The following is an 18,822-nucleotide window of genomic DNA, read 5'->3' as shown; positions in this document are numbered from 1 at the left end:
AGCTCTGCCGCAGTCTCACAGCACCAACGACGCCCCTCAGCCTCAGATCCCGACCACGCTCCCTGATCCTCACCCCTATATCTGGCGATGGCCATAAGCAGCTGATTCCATTTCTTTCCATCTCTTTTCTTCTTTTCCGAACAGTGACCGTGTTGAGTCCGAGTCTTATATCCTTCCAGACCGCGTCCTTGCTCTCGTCTCCGCTGCCCTGGTGCCACATCACGATCCACGACTATTCTTTAGTAGGTCTCGCCGGGGCCGTCCCCCGCTCCTCTCCTGCCTGTCGCTAAGCGACACGGGGACGAACCTCCACCAGACCGCCCAGCGTTTAATGTGGACGACTCGTCAGACACAGCCGATATTACTGCTAAGTTAAACGACAGGTGTGCCTTCTGGTGAATTCCTCCCACGCCCTGGAGTTCCTCAGGTATGTCCTGCGCTTTTTCAGCCTCCCTCCCTCTGCCATTGCGCTGGCCTCTTCTCCATGCCTAAACTGCTTCGTGTTCCGGTGCTCTAGCGCGTTCCCTTAACCGTGTCGCATTGGAGCGGTGGCCGTCGCAACTCCTCCAGATCTCCCACCTTTCATCTCACTCAAAACGATGCTCCGTTGAATCTCGATCGTGGGCAGTCAACAAACCACCCGTTCCTGTCTTGCAATAGCTCATATCCGTTATCTGCAGGTCCGATTATAAACAAACGACCCAGTCGTGGTCTTCGACCGTACTCCACTGTTGAGCGGGACTCCCCTCCTCCGATTGTGTGACTCGGTGTTGGTCAGGCCTTCCGAAATATTTGCTAGGTTACTACGGTACATGTGGTCGTCAATCTGCTCGCTACAATGAAAGGATTCAGGCAGAGAGTGGTGAGTGATCCCCTCTCCGTCCATCTGCTTCTCAATCGATGGTTGTGGGCGACATTTTCCCTGCGGCGGAGTGCCTCCCCCCATCTCACCCCCAACAATGACTGTCCGGGGTACGCTAACCTGCTCAGCACGAACAGCTTTCTCGGGCCAAAGACTCGAACAAATCGTCGAAAAAGCGAGATTCGTCAAATAACTCATCGTCCAGCTCGGCGTCTTCCGCCAGCCAGTCCCACCATGCCCAGTCCTCTGCGAGCCCGAACCATCTCACACCGAACTCGTCCACAACTTCGGTAAATGAAATCCGGGGAAAACAGGCCCCTCAAGCAGACAATGCATCAGCGGGAGGGATCAATGCTGCTGCCGTCCATCACAATGCGCAGGGCGCGGTTAATCCTGCTCCAGCCGGACAGCACTATATACCTCAGAACCAGGCCAGTGCGGGTTCCCATGCCGCTGGCCAGGCGGCCAACAACAACAATAACAATAACAACGTCCCTGCGACGCCCACTAGACAAGGACTGCAGCCTGCTCCCCCTAGTGTAGTCATCAGTCCGAGTGGACCGGTATGTTCTCTTGTCTCATGTCTGAGGTTTTTTTTTTCCCTTTACTTCCTCTTCATCGCTAAAGCTATCGTTGCTGCAATCGATACCCTTCTATCGCCTTCACTCGGTCCTGGCCCTGATCCAGCTGACATTCTTTTTATCAGCATGTCCCTCCTCCTGGCGCCGCTGAGACTATGCCTGGGGATCTCGCCCCGCCCAAAAAATCACATGCCTTTGACAGATTGCAGTCGACCCCGAAGGACATGTCCGAGGGTATTAGGACACCGAAGCGACAGCATTCTTCAAGGTTTGACGTTTCAGACCAACGGCATCGGGAATTGGAGAAGCTGCCCGGTTTCCACGAAGTTCCCCCGCACCGCCGTCAAGAACTCTTCATGCAGAAGATTGACCAATGCAACATCATTTTTGACTTCAATGACCCGACTGCCGATATGAAGTCCAAGGAAATCAAGCGGTTGGCGCTGCACGAGCTCCTCGATTATGTAGCCAACAATCGTTCCGTCATCACCGAGCCGATGTATCCTCGTGTTGTCGAGATGTTTGCTAAGAATCTATTCCGTCCAATTCCACCGCCAACCACGCCGCAAGGAGAGGCCTTTGACCCGGAAGAGGACGAACCGGTTTTGGAAGTGGCATGGCCTCATATCCAGGTTGTCTACGAGTTCTTCCTCAGGTTTATTGAGAGCCAGGACTTCAACACCAACATTGCGAAACAGTATATCGATCATCAATTTGTCCTTCAGGTGAGATTTGGCTGTTTTCCTTTCTGCCCCTGTCCCAATAATGGCGTGTTCAGGAACTTACCAATGTCACTAGTTACTCGAACTATTTGACTCGGAAGATCCCAGAGAGCGCGACTTTCTCAAGACAACATTACATCGCATCTACGGCAAGTTTCTTAATCTGCGGTCGTACATACGTCGTTCGATAAACAATGTCTTTTTCCAATTTATCTATGAAACCGAACGCTTTAACGGAATCGCAGAATTGCTGGAAATTCTGGGATCTATTATCAACGGATTTGCTTTACCTTTGAAGGAAGAACACAAGCTGTTTTTGACTCGAGTTTTGATTCCGCTCCACAAAGTGAAGTGCTTGAGCATGTATCATCCGCAGCTGGCCTACTGCATTGTCCAATTCCTGGAGAAAGATTCTGCACTGACCGAAGAGGTGAGTCCGTCCGAGCTCTCGAGTCCGGCACTCGGCAAACTGGCTCACGCCCCGAGCACAGGTCGTTCTGGGACTCCTCCGCTATTGGCCCAAGGTGAATAGCACCAAAGAGGTCATGTTTTTGAATGAAGTCGAGGACATCTTTGAGGTGATGGACCCGGCAGAATTTGTCAAGGTCCAGGAGCCTCTCTTTCAACAGCTAGCGAAATCAGTCGCCAGTCCCCATTTTCAGGTTTGTCGTCGATGCGTATGCCTGATGACGAATCTTTTATGCTAACCATTTCACAGGTCGCAGAGCGTGCCTTGTATTTCTGGAACAACGAATACTTTTGTAACCTGGTTAGCGACAATGTTGAGACGATTTTACCCATTATGTTTGCTCCGCTTTATGAGAACTCTAAGGGTCACTGGAATAGGTATGTCTCGGTAAAGTATTTTCTGGATGGTGCTGATATTGACGATCTGTAGAACCATCCATAGCATGGTGTACAATGCGATGAAACTGTTCATGGAAATTAACCCTCAATTATTCGACGACTGCTCGCAAGCGTATAATGAACGGATGAACAATGCTGAACAGCGTGAAAAGGCGCGACGTGACAAATGGAAATTGTTGGAAGAACAAGCCGAGAAGCGGAAGAAAGGGCTCCTTCCTAGCTCTAGCTCTCAGTCAGGCTCGAGTTCTAACGCGAGTTCCAATGGGAACTCCAGCGCCCCCGCGGACGGTGTCATTGGTCGCGTTGATGAAGTCGACTCACTCACGCAAGACAGTCAGAAGAGGCTGAACGCTCTCAAGCTGCAGGATGAGGCGAGCCCCGTCAAAGAGCGGAGACTGCGCGAATTAGAAAGCCAGAATTCGGTTAGTACCTCATGAGCTTGCATGCTTCCAGGAGCATTCACGTTCTTCCCCATACTTCCCCTTTTCCGTTGAAATCTCTTCCATGTGCTAAGAGACTGTGGTCTGTGTTATTTTAGCAATCGTGATTCTAACCCTGGACGTCCGTTTGATCCAGACACGGCGGCGAGGATCACTTGACGATTCTCGAAGAAGACGAAGCGGTAGTGGCAGCGGGTCTCGGTTGCGTGTAGAACGACGCGGTTCCCTAGGGGGTGGCTCCAGCGCCGTTCCGACCCCTCCACTGTCTCGGAGCAACTCGATCAAGTAATGTCTATGGATACTTTTGACACTGTTTCTACCTGTTTTACGTCTCATATTTCAGTGCCCTGCAATGACATAGCGGCTGTGTGCATCGATCATAGTTATTATTTCCCGACATCTGTCCCTTCTATTTTCTTTTGTTTTGTTGCTGTTCGATAGCGTCAGCCCCTGTCGTCTTCCCTTTTTTTCCCCCTCTCCTCTTTTTTCCATGTACATGGTTTCCCCATAACTTCTCTGCGGTCCATGCGAGGCTCTTGGACCTGCGGTCATCTTGAGCACACATTTGAGTTGGACTCTGTTTTAGACACTTGTTCGGGTATGGAAAATGGGTGTGACTGGCGTTAATGTCCGTGGTCCTAGATGCCAATGGACCTTTTTTTTCTTTTTGATTAAGTTACTACTACTAAGTCACTTAAATCATCATAAGGTCTTGCTCTCTTCACTAGATCCTACCTAAGGTGCTGCTGTTCAGGGCCCTGGCTGGATGTCGGCTGTAATAAACGTATATGATTGGCTGGCGCTTGTCACTGCCGCCATAGACGCTGACGGGATTGGCGCGCGTCTACCGGAACGGGTTAACGTTTATACCGCAAAATTGCCTATTTAGGACTAGCCGCTCTGTTCAGGGTCTCTGGGATGCCCGCGTTCACCCAACTCTTGTGCTCTGCAGTGGTTTCCTGCGGCCCAGACGTGAATCTCTCGCGCGCCATCACGGCGATTGTCTCGTCTCGCCTTCACACAATTGCGTCAACGTCCTGTGAATTAAGATTCCCAGGATCCCACTCGTTTTAATATTTACTTTGACGACGAGACCTTTTATGTTTTTACTGATTTAAACCCTCCTTCCCTAGTCGCCGTGTTTACTCCATCTGCGACGGCTCGCATCTTTCCAGGCTCCTTGGACAAGTCGCTTTTTTTCTTCGCATGTGAATCACGACTGAGTAGAGGGTGTTGGTACCTCTAAACAGGGCCGGCCTGACGGCCTGGCAGTCAGTCGATCAGCAAATCTTCTAGGGATCTGTTTCTTAAATTCTCGGTGTGGTTACTCGCAAGCAAGCGGTCGCAACCATGGAGCGAAACATTGATATCTACGCCGAGAGGCTGAGCGACGAGAAGCTTGGTAAGACTCTTCGCGTCACCATTATCGCGACTGGCTTCATTAATACATATCAAACAACTTGTTGATCGCGAAACTTTTAATGGGTGATTACTTTGCTGACTTCATTTTTAATGTTCAGATGTCAGGACCAAGGCCAATGTCGCGGTCGAGCTAAGGGACAATATCGAACCTCTATGCTCGGGTTCGAATTACCCGACCTTCCTGGCAAAGCTATGGCCTGTTTTCAAAAATATTTTGAAGGGGGATCCGGTGTTCACGAATATGTCCTATGAGCAGGTAGGTGACGGTACTTTCAGCATCTTGATGACTGGGCTGGGCTAAATGCGTCTTTGGTGATTTAGAAATTACGAAACTGCCTCTTAGAGACGTTACACCGGTTACCCATGGCCTCCCCCGACGTCGAGCCCTATGCCGTTGACATGGTGGACATGCTGATGCAGCTCGTGCGGGTTGAGAACGAGGAAAACGCCGTGCTTTGCATGAAAACCATCATGGATTTGGCGCGGAATCAGGTCAAGGCGACCGCCTCCAGGGTCCAGCCGTTCTTAGAGCTTATCCAGGAAATGTTCCAGACGATGGAACAGGTTGTCCGCGACACCTTTGATACGCCCTCCCAGGGTGCCACTCCCGGAATGCCGTCGACGCCTGGGGGCAGCTCGCAAAATTTCCAGTCCCCCAGGCCCAGCTCTCCAACTGCGTCTGTCTCAGATTTAGGGCCCGACCAACAGGCGAACCATCATCTGCAGAGGGGTATGCAGTCATTTAAGGTTCTGGCGGAATGCCCTATCATTGTTGTCTCCATCTTTCAGGCGCACCGCAACTCCGTCTCGGCTAATGTGAAACTCTTTGTTCCTTTGATCAAAAGCATCTTACTTTTGCAAGCCAAGCCACAGGAGAGGGCCCATGCCGAGGCTGCGGCACGGGGGGAAATATTCACCGGTGTTTGCAAGGAAATAAAGAATCGGGCTGCCTTCGGAGAGTTCATCACAGCTCAAGTTAAGACAATGAGCTTTCTTGCTTATCTTCTGCGGATGTACGCCCACCAGCTGCAGGACTTTCTTCCAACCTTGCCTAGTGTCGTCGTCCGCCTCTTGCAAGACTGTCCTAGGGAGAAATCCAGTGCGAGGAAAGAGCTTCTCGTGGCGATCCGGCACATCATTAACTTCAACTATCGCAAGATCTTTCTGGAGAAGATCGACGAGCTTCTGGACGAGAGGACTCTGATCGGGGACGGCCTTACAGTCTATGAGACTATGAGGCCGCTCGCTTACAGCATGCTTGCGGATTTGATTCACCATGTGCGCGATCATCTCAACCGTGATCAGATTCGGCGGACGGTGGAAGTCTATACAAAGAATCTCCATGATGATTTTCCGGGCACGAGCTTCCAGACGATGAGCGCCAAGTTATTGCTGAACATGGCGGAGAAGATATCGAAGCTTGAAGACAAGCAGGAAGCCCGCTATTTCTTGATCATGATCCTGGATGCTATTGGTGACAAATTTGCCGCTATGAACCACCAGTTCGACAACGCGGTGAAGGTGTCCCGAGCATACCGCAAACGTAATGCTGACTCTGCCCCGGAAAACTATCTCGCCGACAAGGAGAATCCTCCGGACTGGGATGAAATTGATATTTTCTCGGCCGTTCCTATCAAGACGTCGAACCCTCGGGATCGCGGCGGTGATCCTGTGTCTGACAATCTCTTCCTCTTCAAAAACTTGATCAATGGCCTGAAGAACATTTTCCACCAGCTGAAGAATTGTAATCCGACGCACATTCAGATTGATCCCAGCAACGTCCCAATCAACTGGTCGGAGGTCTCCTATGGCTATAATGCTGAAGAGGTTAAGGTGATCAAGAAACTCTTCCACGAAGGTGCTCGCGTGTTCAGATACTATGGTGTCGATCAGCCACAGCCTGAAGTCCAATATTCCTCGCCGTTCGAGTTCCTTGCCAGCCAGTATACTGCGCCGATGACAAGGGAGGAGAAGGAGCTCCTTGAGAGCTTCGGAACTGTGTTTCACTGTATAGACACCGCAACTTTCCACGAGGTCTTCCACTGTGAGATCCCATATCTCCATGAGCTCATGCTTGAGCATGGTGCCCTCCTCCATCTGCCGCAGTTTTTCCTCGCGAGCGAAGCTACGTCACCGGCGTTTTCTGGCATGGTTCTTCAGTACCTCATGGACCGCATCCACGAAGTTGGAACTTCTGATATGACGAAGGCAAAAATTCTCCTGAGGATGTTCAAGCTCTCGTTCATGGCCGTGACGCTCTTCTCGGTGCAGAACGAGCAGGTTCTGCATCCCCACATCACCAAGATTGTCACGAAATGCATCGAACTTTCCGTGACAGCCGAAGAGCCGATGAATTACTTCCTCTTGCTGCGCTCGCTCTTCCGCAGTATTGGTGGAGGGAGATTTGAGCTGCTGTACAAGGAGTTGCTTCCCCTTCTGGAGATGCTTCTGGAGACATTTAACAACCTCTTGATGAGCGCGCGCAAACCACAGGAGCGAGACCTTTATGTCGAGCTGACGCTTACTGTTCCCGCTCGTCTAAGTCATCTGCTCCCCCATCTCAGCTACTTGATGCGGCCGATCGTGGTTGCGCTCCGTGCGGATTCAGATCTGGTCGGCCAGGGCCTTAGAACCCTTGAACTCTGTGTCGACAATTTGACAGCCGATTATCTGGATCCTATAATGGCTCCGATCATGGACGAGCTCATGACAGCGCTGTGGGATCATCTGCGACCACACCCATACAGCCATTTCCATTCTCATACCACCATGAGAATCCTCGGCAAGCTGGGCGGTCGCAACCGGAAATTCCTGAATCACCCCCCGGAGCTGTCATTCCAGCAGTTCGCGGATGATGTCCCGAGTGTAGACATCCGACTGATCGGACCCAATGAAAAACGACCGTTTCCTATCGACATCGGAGTCGACCTCGCCTACGGGAAGCTGTTGGAGGTTCCAAAGACGCCTGCAGCAAAGGCCTCGGATGGATACTATAAGCAGCAGGCCTATCGTATGCTCAGCTCGCAACTGAAGCTCTACATCGGCTTTGAAAACCTTCCAGAGGACATGGGATCTCTTCTTCGCCTTCAAGCCGAAGATCTGCTGGAGGGCAAGATTCAGACTCCTATTGACATCATGGATAAGTCTGAGCGATCCAGTTCGATTCAGAAGAAGCTGTCGCAAGAAGAGACCCTCAAGAAGCTCTTGAAGGCGTGCTTCTATGCGACGACGATCCCGGACCTCGAACAGACTGCTACCCCCTTCGTCGCGGATGTATGCCGACACTTTGCGGTCGTTGAGGTGGGTCGAGCGTACGCTCAAGTAAGGCACACTCGGAAATCCTTCGATGTCTCCAGTGGTGAAGGCCCTGTCTACTTGGATTCGCGTGTTCTCGCCGAGGTGATTGTTGACTGTTTCTCGTCGGACAACCCTCGTGTACGGGATGCAGCTAAGCGGGGATGGAAGTTATGAAGGAGGCAGCTAGTATCATTTTCGGGGGCCCTGACAAGGCTTCCAAGTTGCCTTTCTTCCAGCATCTCGGTCGGGTATTCTGCCATAGCTGCCACAGCGAAGAATGGTTCACGAAGGCCGGTGGCAGCCTTGGAATACAGCTGCTAGCGACCGATCTCGATCTCGGCGATTCTTGGCTCTTCGAGAGGCAAACGGAGTTTGTTCGGGCCTTGATGTATGTCATCAAGGACACTCCTTCCGATCTCCCGGCCAGTACCCGTATCCGGGCGCAAGAAACTCTCGATCTCATTCTTCGGCGATGTAATAAGGGTGTCTCGAAAGAGGACCTTAAGAATGAGAAGAGTCGGCTCTATACTCTCTGTGGATTCTTCATTTATGAACTTTCACACATGAACAAGCATGTCCGGGAAGCCTCTCAAAGGAGTTTCCATACTCTCGCCGAGGTGATTGGCTGTGAAGTCCATGAGCTCATGTTTCCGGTCAAGGAACGTCTGCTGCAGTCGATCTTCAACAAGCCTTTGCGCGCGCTGCCGTTTCCCATTCAGATCGGGTTTATCGAGGCGATCACTTTCTGCCTGAGTCTTCACAAGAACATCGTCGTTTTCAACGATCCGCTGAACCGATTGATGCTGGAGTCGCTGGCTCTTGCTGATGCTGACGACGAGTCTCTAGCGTCCAAGCCCAATGAGTATAAGAACGCAGAGATGATCGTCAACTTGCGAGTGGCCTGCCTCCGCCTTCTTTCTATGGCAATGGGCTTCCAGGAATTTGCGAACACTCCGCAGAATACCAGCCGTGCTCGCATCATTTCGGTGTTCTTCAAGTCTCTGTATTCGAGATCGCCCGAAATCATCGAAGCGGCCAATGCCGGTCTCAGAGATGTACTCACCCAGACCAACAAGCTGCCCAAGGATCTTCTTCAGAATGGCCTCCGTCCGATTCTGATGAACTTGCAAGACCCGAAACGGCTGAGCGTTGCTGGGCTTGATGGACTTGCCAGGCTCCTGACCCTTCTGACGAACTACTTCAAGGTCGAGATCGGTGCTCGGCTCTTAGATCATATGAAGATGATCGCTGATGACGCCACCTTGCAAAAGGTGTCGTTTAATCTCGTCGAGCAGAATCCGGTTATGAAGATTGTAGCGGCCATCTTCAATATTTTCCATCTTCTTCCCCCGGCAGCTACGACTTTTATGGAACACCTCGTCAACAAAGTCTTGGACCTAGAGGAGAAGTTGCGCAGAACTTCGAACAGCCCGTTCAGAAAGCCTCTTGTGAAGTATCTCAACCGCTACCCGAAGGAAAGCTGGGCTTTCTTCCAGCAGCGCTTCAACGATGAGCGATATGGCCGCTTCTTCGGTCAGGTGTTGGCAGATCCTGAGAGTGGGGTGCTGCGGTCAGCTGTGGTTGCCGACACTGAAGGGTTTAAGTCTGTCGCCTTCCCTCAGGAGCAATCGGATGGCAGGAATACTGCTGCAATCAATGCAATCTACGTCGTCCATTCGATCTGCACGCATGAGCAGACCAAGCGATGGCTTGTCTCTCATGGGGACTTGAAGTCTCTGCTTTTAAGCGCCGGACGGGATCTAGAGATCAAGCTTCGGAGTGACAAACTGCCAGCTAATGAGCGTTTGAGGGTAGAACAGGCCGAAGACCAGCTGATGGATATTTTCACGATCTACCTTTCGGAGTCTCCACAGGATTTGGATTTCCTCTTCGAGGTCATGGCTGCTCTGTCCGCCGAGGAGTTGAAACGGACTCTTGCGTTCCCCAAGTTCATTTACAAACATATCATTACAAATGAATCCATCGACTACAGGCGGTCCGTTATCATGCGCTGCCTGGATCTTTATGGTCAGCGCAATTGTTCGCAGAAGATGAAGACGTTTGCTTTCCATTACCTGGTCAATCCTATCTTTGCGATGGATGTCAAGACAACGTGGAAGAGCCCGCCGAACACTCCGAAGCTCATGGATAAGAGCATGACGGAAGCCATACAAAGCCGACTGTGGAGGCCACAGGTGGGCGATATCGCTGAAGAGTCCAATCAGCCTGGTGTCGACCATTCCCGGATGGAGTTGCTACAGCTCTCAGCCTTGCTGATCAAGTACCACCACCAGACTGTCCAGGAGTCACGAAAGGACATCATCAAATTCGCCTGGAACTACATTCGCCTGGAGGACATTATCAACAAATACGGCGCATATGTGCTGATCAGTTACTTTATCGCACACTACGAAACGCCGTTCAAGATTGTGGTCCAGGTCTATGTTGCTCTGTTGAGGGCGCATCAGAACGAGGGTAAAGCTCTTGTCACCCAGGCTCTCGATGTCTTGGCTCCTGTTCTGCCTACGAGGATCATCGCCGGTAGCAACAACAATCAGCAGGCGACCGATGCTCGGTATCCATTGTGGGCGAAATGGCCTCGACGGATTTTGGCAGAAGAGACAGCGAACCTGCAGCAGGTCATGAGCATCTTCCAATTCCTTGTGCGGCAGCCCGATCTTTTCTACGAGTCGAGAGAGCATTTCGTGCCTCTGATTGTGCCGTCCTTGATCAAGATAGCGGCTCCTCCGAATCCTTCTAATGAGAGCAAGAAGCTTGCACTCAATCTCATTGGACTCATCTGGCACTGGGAGGAAAAGAGGGTCCGTGGTGGCAGTGGTTCTGGAAACACGGCGAGTGGTGCACCAGAGTCTCCCAATCTAAGGAAACGGAAGTTTGACGAACTCCAAGCCTCGTCCGGGTCCCCCGCCGCTCTGGCACCTCCAATGGCGCGCGAGAGGTCAGAGTACATGGTTCCTCTTGACTTGCGGGCCGCGTTGATTAAGTATCTCATCACGTTTATAACCACTGTTCCTGAGCGGTTCCCTGTCCCAGCTTTCAAACTTCGGGAACTCCCGTCTTCGAAGCCTCAACCGCCCGTCGCCACTGGAGAGATGATTAAGAAGGCAGTTCAGCTCTTGAGAAATCTGCTTCAGCCGGAGTTTTGGGGCGATCTGGACGTCGACCTCTATCCTAAAGTCACAGAGCCCATTCTTACCGGAGAGAAGGCTGAAAAGCCGGATGAGAAGCACATTACAAGCATGATTAATACGTTGCAGGTGCTGCGTGTTCTCCTTGCAGCGAAGCCGGATGACTGGATCGTCAATCGGTTGCCGTTGATTCAGAAGCTTTTCGAAAAGGCTCTGCGCTCGGATAATCCCGAAATCCAGGACTGCCTTCACGGGGTGGAAGACGAGATGGACATCTCGCCGAAGTTGCCGCCTCCCGTCAAGCGTGTTCTTGATGCGCTACCTGAAGAGCAGCCCGAGGAAGAGGACGCCATGGATGTGGACAGCTCGCCGTCAGAGTTCGTCACGTATCTGTCCGCAATAGCCACTGAGGGACTGTCAGCGAACAATTACATCTCAAGCCTGAACATTTTGTGGACGCTGTCCAAGAACAGGCCGGCCGAGATGGATGCCCACATCCTTCAAGTGATGAAGGCATTCTCGCAAAAACTGGCCAAGGAGCACGTGGCTGCTTACGCCAATAACCAAGTCCCTGGCCAGTATCCGCCCGGCGTTAAACCAAGCGAAGGTGGTCTGCCGGATCAACAGGAATTCGAGCTTGGCGTTGATCTTATCCTCAAGACCATTGACCTGATATCAGTGCGCATGTCCCATCTTGGTGAACAAAGACGGCCGTTCTTGAGCGTCCTGGCGCAGCTGGTGGAACGCTCGCACAATATCAAGCTTTGCAGCAAGATTCTGGGCATGGTCGAACATTGGATCTTTCACTCTACGGAGTCTTGGCCTACGCTGAAGGAGAAAACTGCCGTGTTGCATAAGATGCTCCTCTTCGAGTCTCGACCAGATCAAACAATGCTAAAGAAATTCTTGAATCTGGTCATCAGGATCTACGAGGATCCGAAGATCACGCGCACTGAGCTAACCGTGAGGTTGGAGCATGCCTTTTTGATCGGCACACGAGCACAGGATGTCGAGATGCGGAACCGTTTCCTCACCATATTCGATCGGAGTCTGACGCGGACGGCTAGCTCTCGACTCAGCTACGTTCTGACATCGCAGAATTGGGACACGCTCGCCGATTCGTTCTGGTTAGCTCAGGCATCGCATCTGGTAATGGGCTCTGTCGACATGACGACTCCTGCCCGACTGCACCCGGAGGACTTCACCGTTTATCCTCTGTCATTCCTCTTCAGCGCAGTGGAGAAGGATCCGAGAAAGGGGGATGTCATGGTTGATGATCAGCTGGAGGCTTTCATTGCTGATCGCAAGCGCTTTATGGCCGAAATAGGAGACGTTAAAACCCGAGACTTGATGGAGCCTCTTTGCCAGCTGCAGCACACGGATCCCAAGGTTGCGTACAAGCTGTGGACCACCTTGTTTACTATTATCTGGTCCACCCTTTCGAGGGAAGAGCGTATAGACCTCGAAAAAGGGATGGTAACCTTGGTTACACGCGAGTACCATCATAGACAGATCGACAGACGGCCGAATGTTGTCCAGGCTCTTCTCGAGGGTGCTGTTAGGGCCAGACCGCGCTTTAAAGTTCCCCCGCATGTCATGAAGTACTTGAGCCGTACTTATGACGCTTGGTATACAACCGCTGCCTATCTCGAAGAGTCGGCAAATAGCCCAATCATCGACACTCCTGTCGTCCGTGAGAGCAACTTGGACGCGCTGGTCGAAGTATTTGCCGGACTGCAGGAAGATGATTTCTTCTATGGTACTTGGCGACGGCGTTGCAAGTTTGTTGAGACCAACGCCGCACTTTCGTACGAACAACACGGCATGTGGGACAAGGCTCAGCAGTTGTATGAGAGTGCTCAAATCAAGGCTCGCTCCGGCGCTATGCCATTCTCTCAGGGTGAATACTTCCTGTGGGAAGATCACTGGCTCATCTGTGCCCAGAAATTGCAACAATGGGAGATCTTGAGCGACTTTGCCAAGCATGAAAACCTCAACGACCTTCTCTTGGAGGCTGCGTGGAGGAATATCGAAAACTGGCAAAGCGAGTCGAACCGCGAGCAATTGGAGTCTTTGATCAAATCCGTGTCTGACGCGCCAACCCCGAGACGGACCTTCTTCCAGGCGTTCATGGCGCTCCTGAATTTCCATTTGAAAAAGGAAGGTATCCAGGAGTTCAACAACATTTGCGATGAGTCTATTCAGCTCTCCATTCGCAAGTGGCATCAGCTGCCGAAGAGGATCACCAATGCCCACATCCCGATCTTGCAGCACTTCCAGCAACTCGTTGAGCTGCACGATGCCAGTGTTATTTGTGCAAGCTTATCCCAGACGAACGAGAGGAATCTCGACACGAAGTCCGCAGAGCTCAAACTTCTTCTGGGTACCTGGCGTGACCGTCTTCCAAATGTTTGGGATGATATCAATGCCTGGCAGGATCTGGTGACGTGGCGGCAGCACATCTTCCAACTAATTAACGCGACGTATCTCAGTCTGTTGCCACCTCAGACGAACAACGTCGCCAGCAACTCCTATGCTTACCGCGGATACCATGAAACCGCCTGGATCATCAATCGCTTCGCGCACGTAGCTCGCAAGCACCAGATGCCTGAGGTCTGCATCAACCAGCTCAGCCGCATCTACACGCTGCCGAACATTGAGATCCAGGAAGCCTTCTTGAAGCTGAGGGAGCAGGCCAAATGCCATTATCAGAACCCCAAGGAACTCAACAGCGGTCTCGACGTTATCAACAATACCAACCTGAACTACTTCGGAGCTCAGCAGAAGGCCGAATTCTACACTCTCAAGGGCATGTTCTTGGCTAAATTAAACCAGGTCAACGAAGCCAACGAGGCCTTTGGGGTGGCGCTTTACTACGACCTCCGACTGGCCAAAGCCTGGGCTGAATGGGGCCAATACAGCGACCAGCGCTTCAAGGCTGACCCGACCGACTACGAACTGGCCAGCAACGCTGTGAGCTGCTATCTCGAGGCGGCCGGCCTTTACAAGAATTCCAAGTCAAGGAAACTGCTCAGTCGCATCCTTTGGTTGCTGAGCTTGGACAACGAGGAAGGCCGCATTGCCAGTGCGTTCGAGAATTTCAAAGGCGACACCCCGGTGTGGTACTGGATCACCTTTATCCCGCAGCTGCTCACGAGTCTATCTCATCGCGAGGCGCGTCTCTGCAAGGCGGTGCTCGTCAAGATCGCCAAGCTGTATCCTCAGGCGCTATTCTTCCTGCTGCGGACGAACCGGGAGGACATGCTCAGTATCAAGAAGCAGCATGACCAAAAGCAGGAGAAACTTAACCGGGCCAAGCAACAACAACAGCAGCAGCAGCAGCAACAAGCCTCGCCGAATCCGAAGGCCGACTCGGCGGCTCAGGCTGGATCCAGACCTGGAACGTCGACTGGGGAAGCAACGCCAGCGCAGAATCAGCAGGCCACGAGCAACAATGTCAATGGTTCGTCGCAAGATGCGAACGCACAGCCCGCGCAGCAGCAGTCCAATGGCCAAGCCAACGGACAGGCGCAGACGCAAAATCAGGCCCAGGCCCAGGCTCAGGCCCAGTCTCAGGCCCAAGCGCAAAGCCAAGCTCAGGCTCAGGGTCAAGCCCAGGCTCAAGGTCAGGCTCAGGCTCAGAACCAGGCTCAGACCCAGGCTCAGACTCAGCCCCCAGCGCAGGCCCCAACGCAGGCTCCGGCACAGGGACCGGCACAAGGCCAAACTCAAGCACAAGGCCAGGCTCAAGCTCAACCTCAAGCTCAACCTCAGCCTCAAGCTCAGGGACAAGGCCAGCAGACCACGGGCGAACAGGAGCAGCCGCAGAGGGAGCCTCTCAAGAAGCCATGGGAGTATTCCGAAGAAATCATGGCTGGTCTCAAAACCGCATTCCCTTTGCTGGCTCTGTCGATGGAAACTATGGTCGACCAGATCCACAAGAACTTCAAGTGTCCGCCTGACGAGGATGCTTATCGACTCATTGTCGCTCTGCTCAACGATGGCCTTGCATACGTCGGCCGCATGCCGGGCTCGTACGCTCAGGACTTCAAGCTCCCACCAGCCACAGAAGCCAACATCACTCGGTTTGCGGAGACCATTCTCCCTGGACATATCCGCAAGTCCTTCGAGGCGGACTTTGTGGTCAAGAAACCCACGATGTATGAGTACATCCAGAAGCTGCGCAAATGGCGGGATAAGTTTGAAGAGAAGCTTGACCGTCGCCCTCAGTCCCAGTTCCTCGAGGTGTACTCACCACATCTGAGCGAGTTCCGTTTCCTCAAGTTCGACGAAGTCGAGGTTCCTGGGCAGTATCTGTTGCACAAGGACAAGAACCAGGACTTTGTGCGCATCGATCGTTTCTTGCCTGACGTCGATCTTGTTCGTGGAATTGGCGTCTGCCACCGTCGGCTGAAGATCCGGGGCCATGACGGCAGCATCCATCCATTTGCTGTACAGCACCCGGCTGCCCGTCACTGCAGGCGTGAGGAGCGCATTCTGCAACTCTTCCGTATCTTCAATGGTATTCTCGCCAAGCGGAAGGAGAGCAGACGTCGCAACTTGTACTTCCACCTTCCTCTTATGATCCCTCTGGCGCCGCACATTCGTCTGGTTAAGGATGATCCTTCGTATATCTCTCTGCAAGGCATCTACGAAGATTACTGCAGACGAGTGGGCATGAACAAGGATGAGCCAGTGCTCTTTACGATGGAGAAGATGAGGTCCCTGGCGGAGATGAAACAGAACGTGAGTAATAGTAGGAGTTTGTCTCAGGATGTTAGATGCTAACTGTCGGCAGCGCACTATTGAGCAGCAGCAGGTTCTCCGCACCGAGATCCTCACGGCTATCCAGGAGAAATGGGTCCCAAACAATATCGTGCTGGATTATTTCCAGCAGACGTACCCCAGTTACGACGACTTCTGGCTGTTCCGGCGCCAGTTCTCGTATCAGTATGCGGCGATTGCATTCATGACCTACGTGATGCACATGGGCAATCGGTACCCGAACAAGATCTTGATTTCGCGGGCCACGGGCGATATCTGGGGATCCGAGCTTATTCCGACCATCAATCCGGCCAAGGCGTTCTTCTACAACCCCGAGCAGGTGCCGTTCCGGCTCACGCCTAACATCCAGACATTGATGGGGCCCATCGCAATGGAAGGTGTCTTTGCCTGCTCGCTGATGGCCATCGCTCGCTGCCTGACGGAGCCGCGACACGAGCTGGAGCAACAGCTGAGCATCTTCGTGCGCGACGAGATGATGTTCTGGGCGACGGCGCAGCACCGCGGGGCGCTGCCGGAACACCAGCTCCGCGAGCTCGTCCAGAACAACACCGACATTATCGTCAACCGAGCCGTCAGCCTGGCCAGTCCACCGGAAGGCAACCTTCCCGCGAACCAGACGACCATCGACCTGGTCTCGAGGGCAGTCAACCCGCAATATCTGGCAGCGGCCGATGCTCTCTGGATGCCGTATCTGTGAGGATGGAATTTTTTTTTCCCTCTTCTTTCTGGCGTTGGTTGGGGATTTCTGGTGCTTGTTGTCTGCGGTGCGCAATCAATTGCGTTCGTTCATCTCTGTCAGTTAGTCACATATTTTTTTTTCTCTTTTTCACCCTTCTTCTCCGAGAAAATGGCATGGCGTTTATTTGTTACGGTATGGCATGGGGCTTGGACAAGGTGATGATGAATTTCTAATTAATTAATGATACGGTCGGGATGGATGGTTTATCACAAAAAAATGTTTTTTTATTTTAGTTCTGTTTTGATTCTGTTTCCGTTGCTGCTGTTGTTATTTCATGGGAGTTCTGCGTTCATTGAATTCAATTCAATTCAATTTAAGAAGCTATGTACTATGCACTACAGTATGTATGTATGTATGATAATGGGAATGAAAAAAAAATCATCCTGATCATCCCAAACATCAATTAATTCATTACATGCACAAATAAAAGTCTATATACAACCAATCAAACTTAAGCATGTCATGCTGTTCGTAAAAACCGGTCCCTCTTAATAAGTAATAGACAAATCAAATAAACAAGTCCCTTTAGCCGTAATTATAACGCCTCGTCGCCTTTATGGGAAAAAAAAAGTACACTATGGAGGATGGATGGTCGGATATGAAACGAGTTCATCACACGAGAGAGGGTTTTTTCTTGATGCCCAACCCGGCATCGAATGGTTTCTTGGGCTTCTTGACCCGGGCGAAGGACGGCGGCGGCGCTGTCTCCTTGGCGGCTGCTGTCCCGCCGTCAGCCTCGTCGTCGACCAGCCGCTTCACTTTCTCGCCTGCGGCGGTCATGAACGCCCTCCGCGCGGCCTCCTCGTCCTCCTGCTCTTCTCTCCGACGGGCCTCTTCAGCCTCGTCCCGGACGTGGGACAGGGCGACCTCCTCGCCGCGGGCCTCGCTGCGCTCGATGCGGGCGTTCCTCGTGCGGATCTCGTCCAGGGCGTCGGCGATGGCCATCTCGCGCTTGGAGTCGAGCATCTTCTCCTCCAGCTCGGCCATCTTGTCGCGCTCCATTTGCTCGCGCTCCTCGTTCTCCTCGCGCTCGAGCCGGTTGAGGATCTCCTCCTCCGTCTCGTGCTGGTTGTCTGGCTTGTTCTCGCGCCAGGGCTCGAAGTTGCGTTTTGCGCCCCGCTCGCAGACGTAATCCATATTCTTGGGGTCCGTTTTGAATGTAATCTCGCCGCTGCATCGCGTGCAGCGGATGTAGAAACGGTAGATGGGGATCGTGAGGTATTTCTCGTCTGTCGTTTCCTTGCGCGCGTTGAATTTCCGCCCTCTGGAGAACCGCGGTTAGCCAGCTTCCTCTGCTGACTCGAACGTGTGTACACTTACTTATAAATATATTCGCCGCACCGCTCGCAGCGCATCGAGAAGGGTGCCATAAGTCGGACCGTCTGTAGCTTGGGACCGCTTGGGCGGAGGTGCTTGGGAACGCGCTGTGAGGTGTTAGTTGGCACATTTCATGCTCAGGAAACGAAAGGAATAATACAACATACCTTAATCGCAGACGGATCGAAGTCGGGAGGGTAGTACTTGGCTGTTTAAAGTGGTTAGCAACTGTCTTTTTCCAGGTTGAATTCTGTCCAGGAAGAACATACTGAGGACTTTGCGCTCCGACATGGTGGGTGAGGTGGTTGAGGATGATTATCAGGGTTTCCTTTTTTTTTTATGAATCTGTTAAAAAGGCCGTCTGAACAACGGCAGAGGTCGTAGAATAGAGAAGCAGCTGTGATCCAGTCGCCTTGGTGATGGTGGTGGTATTGTCGTTGTCGTTGCCGTTGATAATAATGGTGGCGGAGGCGGGATATCGGAGATCAGCCTTGGTTTCCCGATGCGGTAGCGCGCCCGCACGGACCAATCGGAGGAGTCTGCGGAAGTTGATTACTGTACTCTGTACAGAGTACTTAAAATACTTCTGTACAGTGTACAGAGTAGACAGATGTGAATTTACTAGATTGACAGATCAAACT

The 18,822-nt window shown here is 52.2% G+C and overlaps 3 protein-coding genes across 3 annotated transcripts; 2 read left to right on the top strand and 1 right to left on the bottom strand.

The window, feature by feature from the left end:
- Positions 1 to 838: 838 nt before the first annotated feature.
- T310_5439 (Protein phosphatase regulatory subunit (Ssc1)) lies at positions 839 to 3,469 on the top strand (the record flags this gene model as incomplete). The annotated part of the gene is made up of 7 exons (XM_013471701.1): positions 839 to 862; positions 991 to 1,425; positions 1,569 to 2,168; positions 2,242 to 2,595; positions 2,690 to 2,827; positions 2,884 to 3,011; positions 3,064 to 3,469. 7 exons carry the CDS (start codon positions 839 to 841, stop codon positions 3,467 to 3,469), a joined length of 2,085 nt encoding a protein of 694 aa, XP_013327155.1.
- Positions 3,470 to 4,822: 1,353 nt separating this feature from the next.
- On the top strand, positions 4,823 to 16,822 carry T310_5438 (Histone acetylase complex subunit Paf400; the record flags this gene model as incomplete). The annotated part of the gene is made up of 5 exons (XM_013471700.1): positions 4,823 to 4,874; positions 4,993 to 5,150; positions 5,216 to 8,329; positions 8,428 to 16,086; positions 16,139 to 16,822. 5 exons carry the CDS (start codon positions 4,823 to 4,825, stop codon positions 16,820 to 16,822), a joined length of 11,667 nt encoding a protein of 3,888 aa, XP_013327154.1.
- A 654-nt stretch (positions 16,823 to 17,476) lies between these two features.
- On the bottom strand, positions 17,477 to 18,472 carry T310_5437 (mRNA splicing protein Yju2; the record flags this gene model as incomplete). Its single annotated transcript, XM_013471699.1, has 4 exons — positions 17,477 to 18,128; positions 18,185 to 18,288; positions 18,349 to 18,389; positions 18,451 to 18,472. 4 exons carry the CDS (start codon positions 18,470 to 18,472, stop codon positions 17,477 to 17,479), a joined length of 819 nt encoding a protein of 272 aa, XP_013327153.1.
- Between the last annotated feature and the right edge of the window lie 350 nt (positions 18,473 to 18,822).

Source organism: Rasamsonia emersonii, assembly GCF_000968595.1.
Source record: "Rasamsonia emersonii CBS 393.64 chromosome Unknown ctg1118621760282, whole genome shotgun sequence".
Taxonomy (NCBI): domain Eukaryota; kingdom Fungi; phylum Ascomycota; class Eurotiomycetes; order Eurotiales; family Trichocomaceae; genus Rasamsonia; species Rasamsonia emersonii.
Note: the sequence above shows the minus strand (reverse complement) of the source record. Positions and strands in the feature narration are given on the sequence as shown.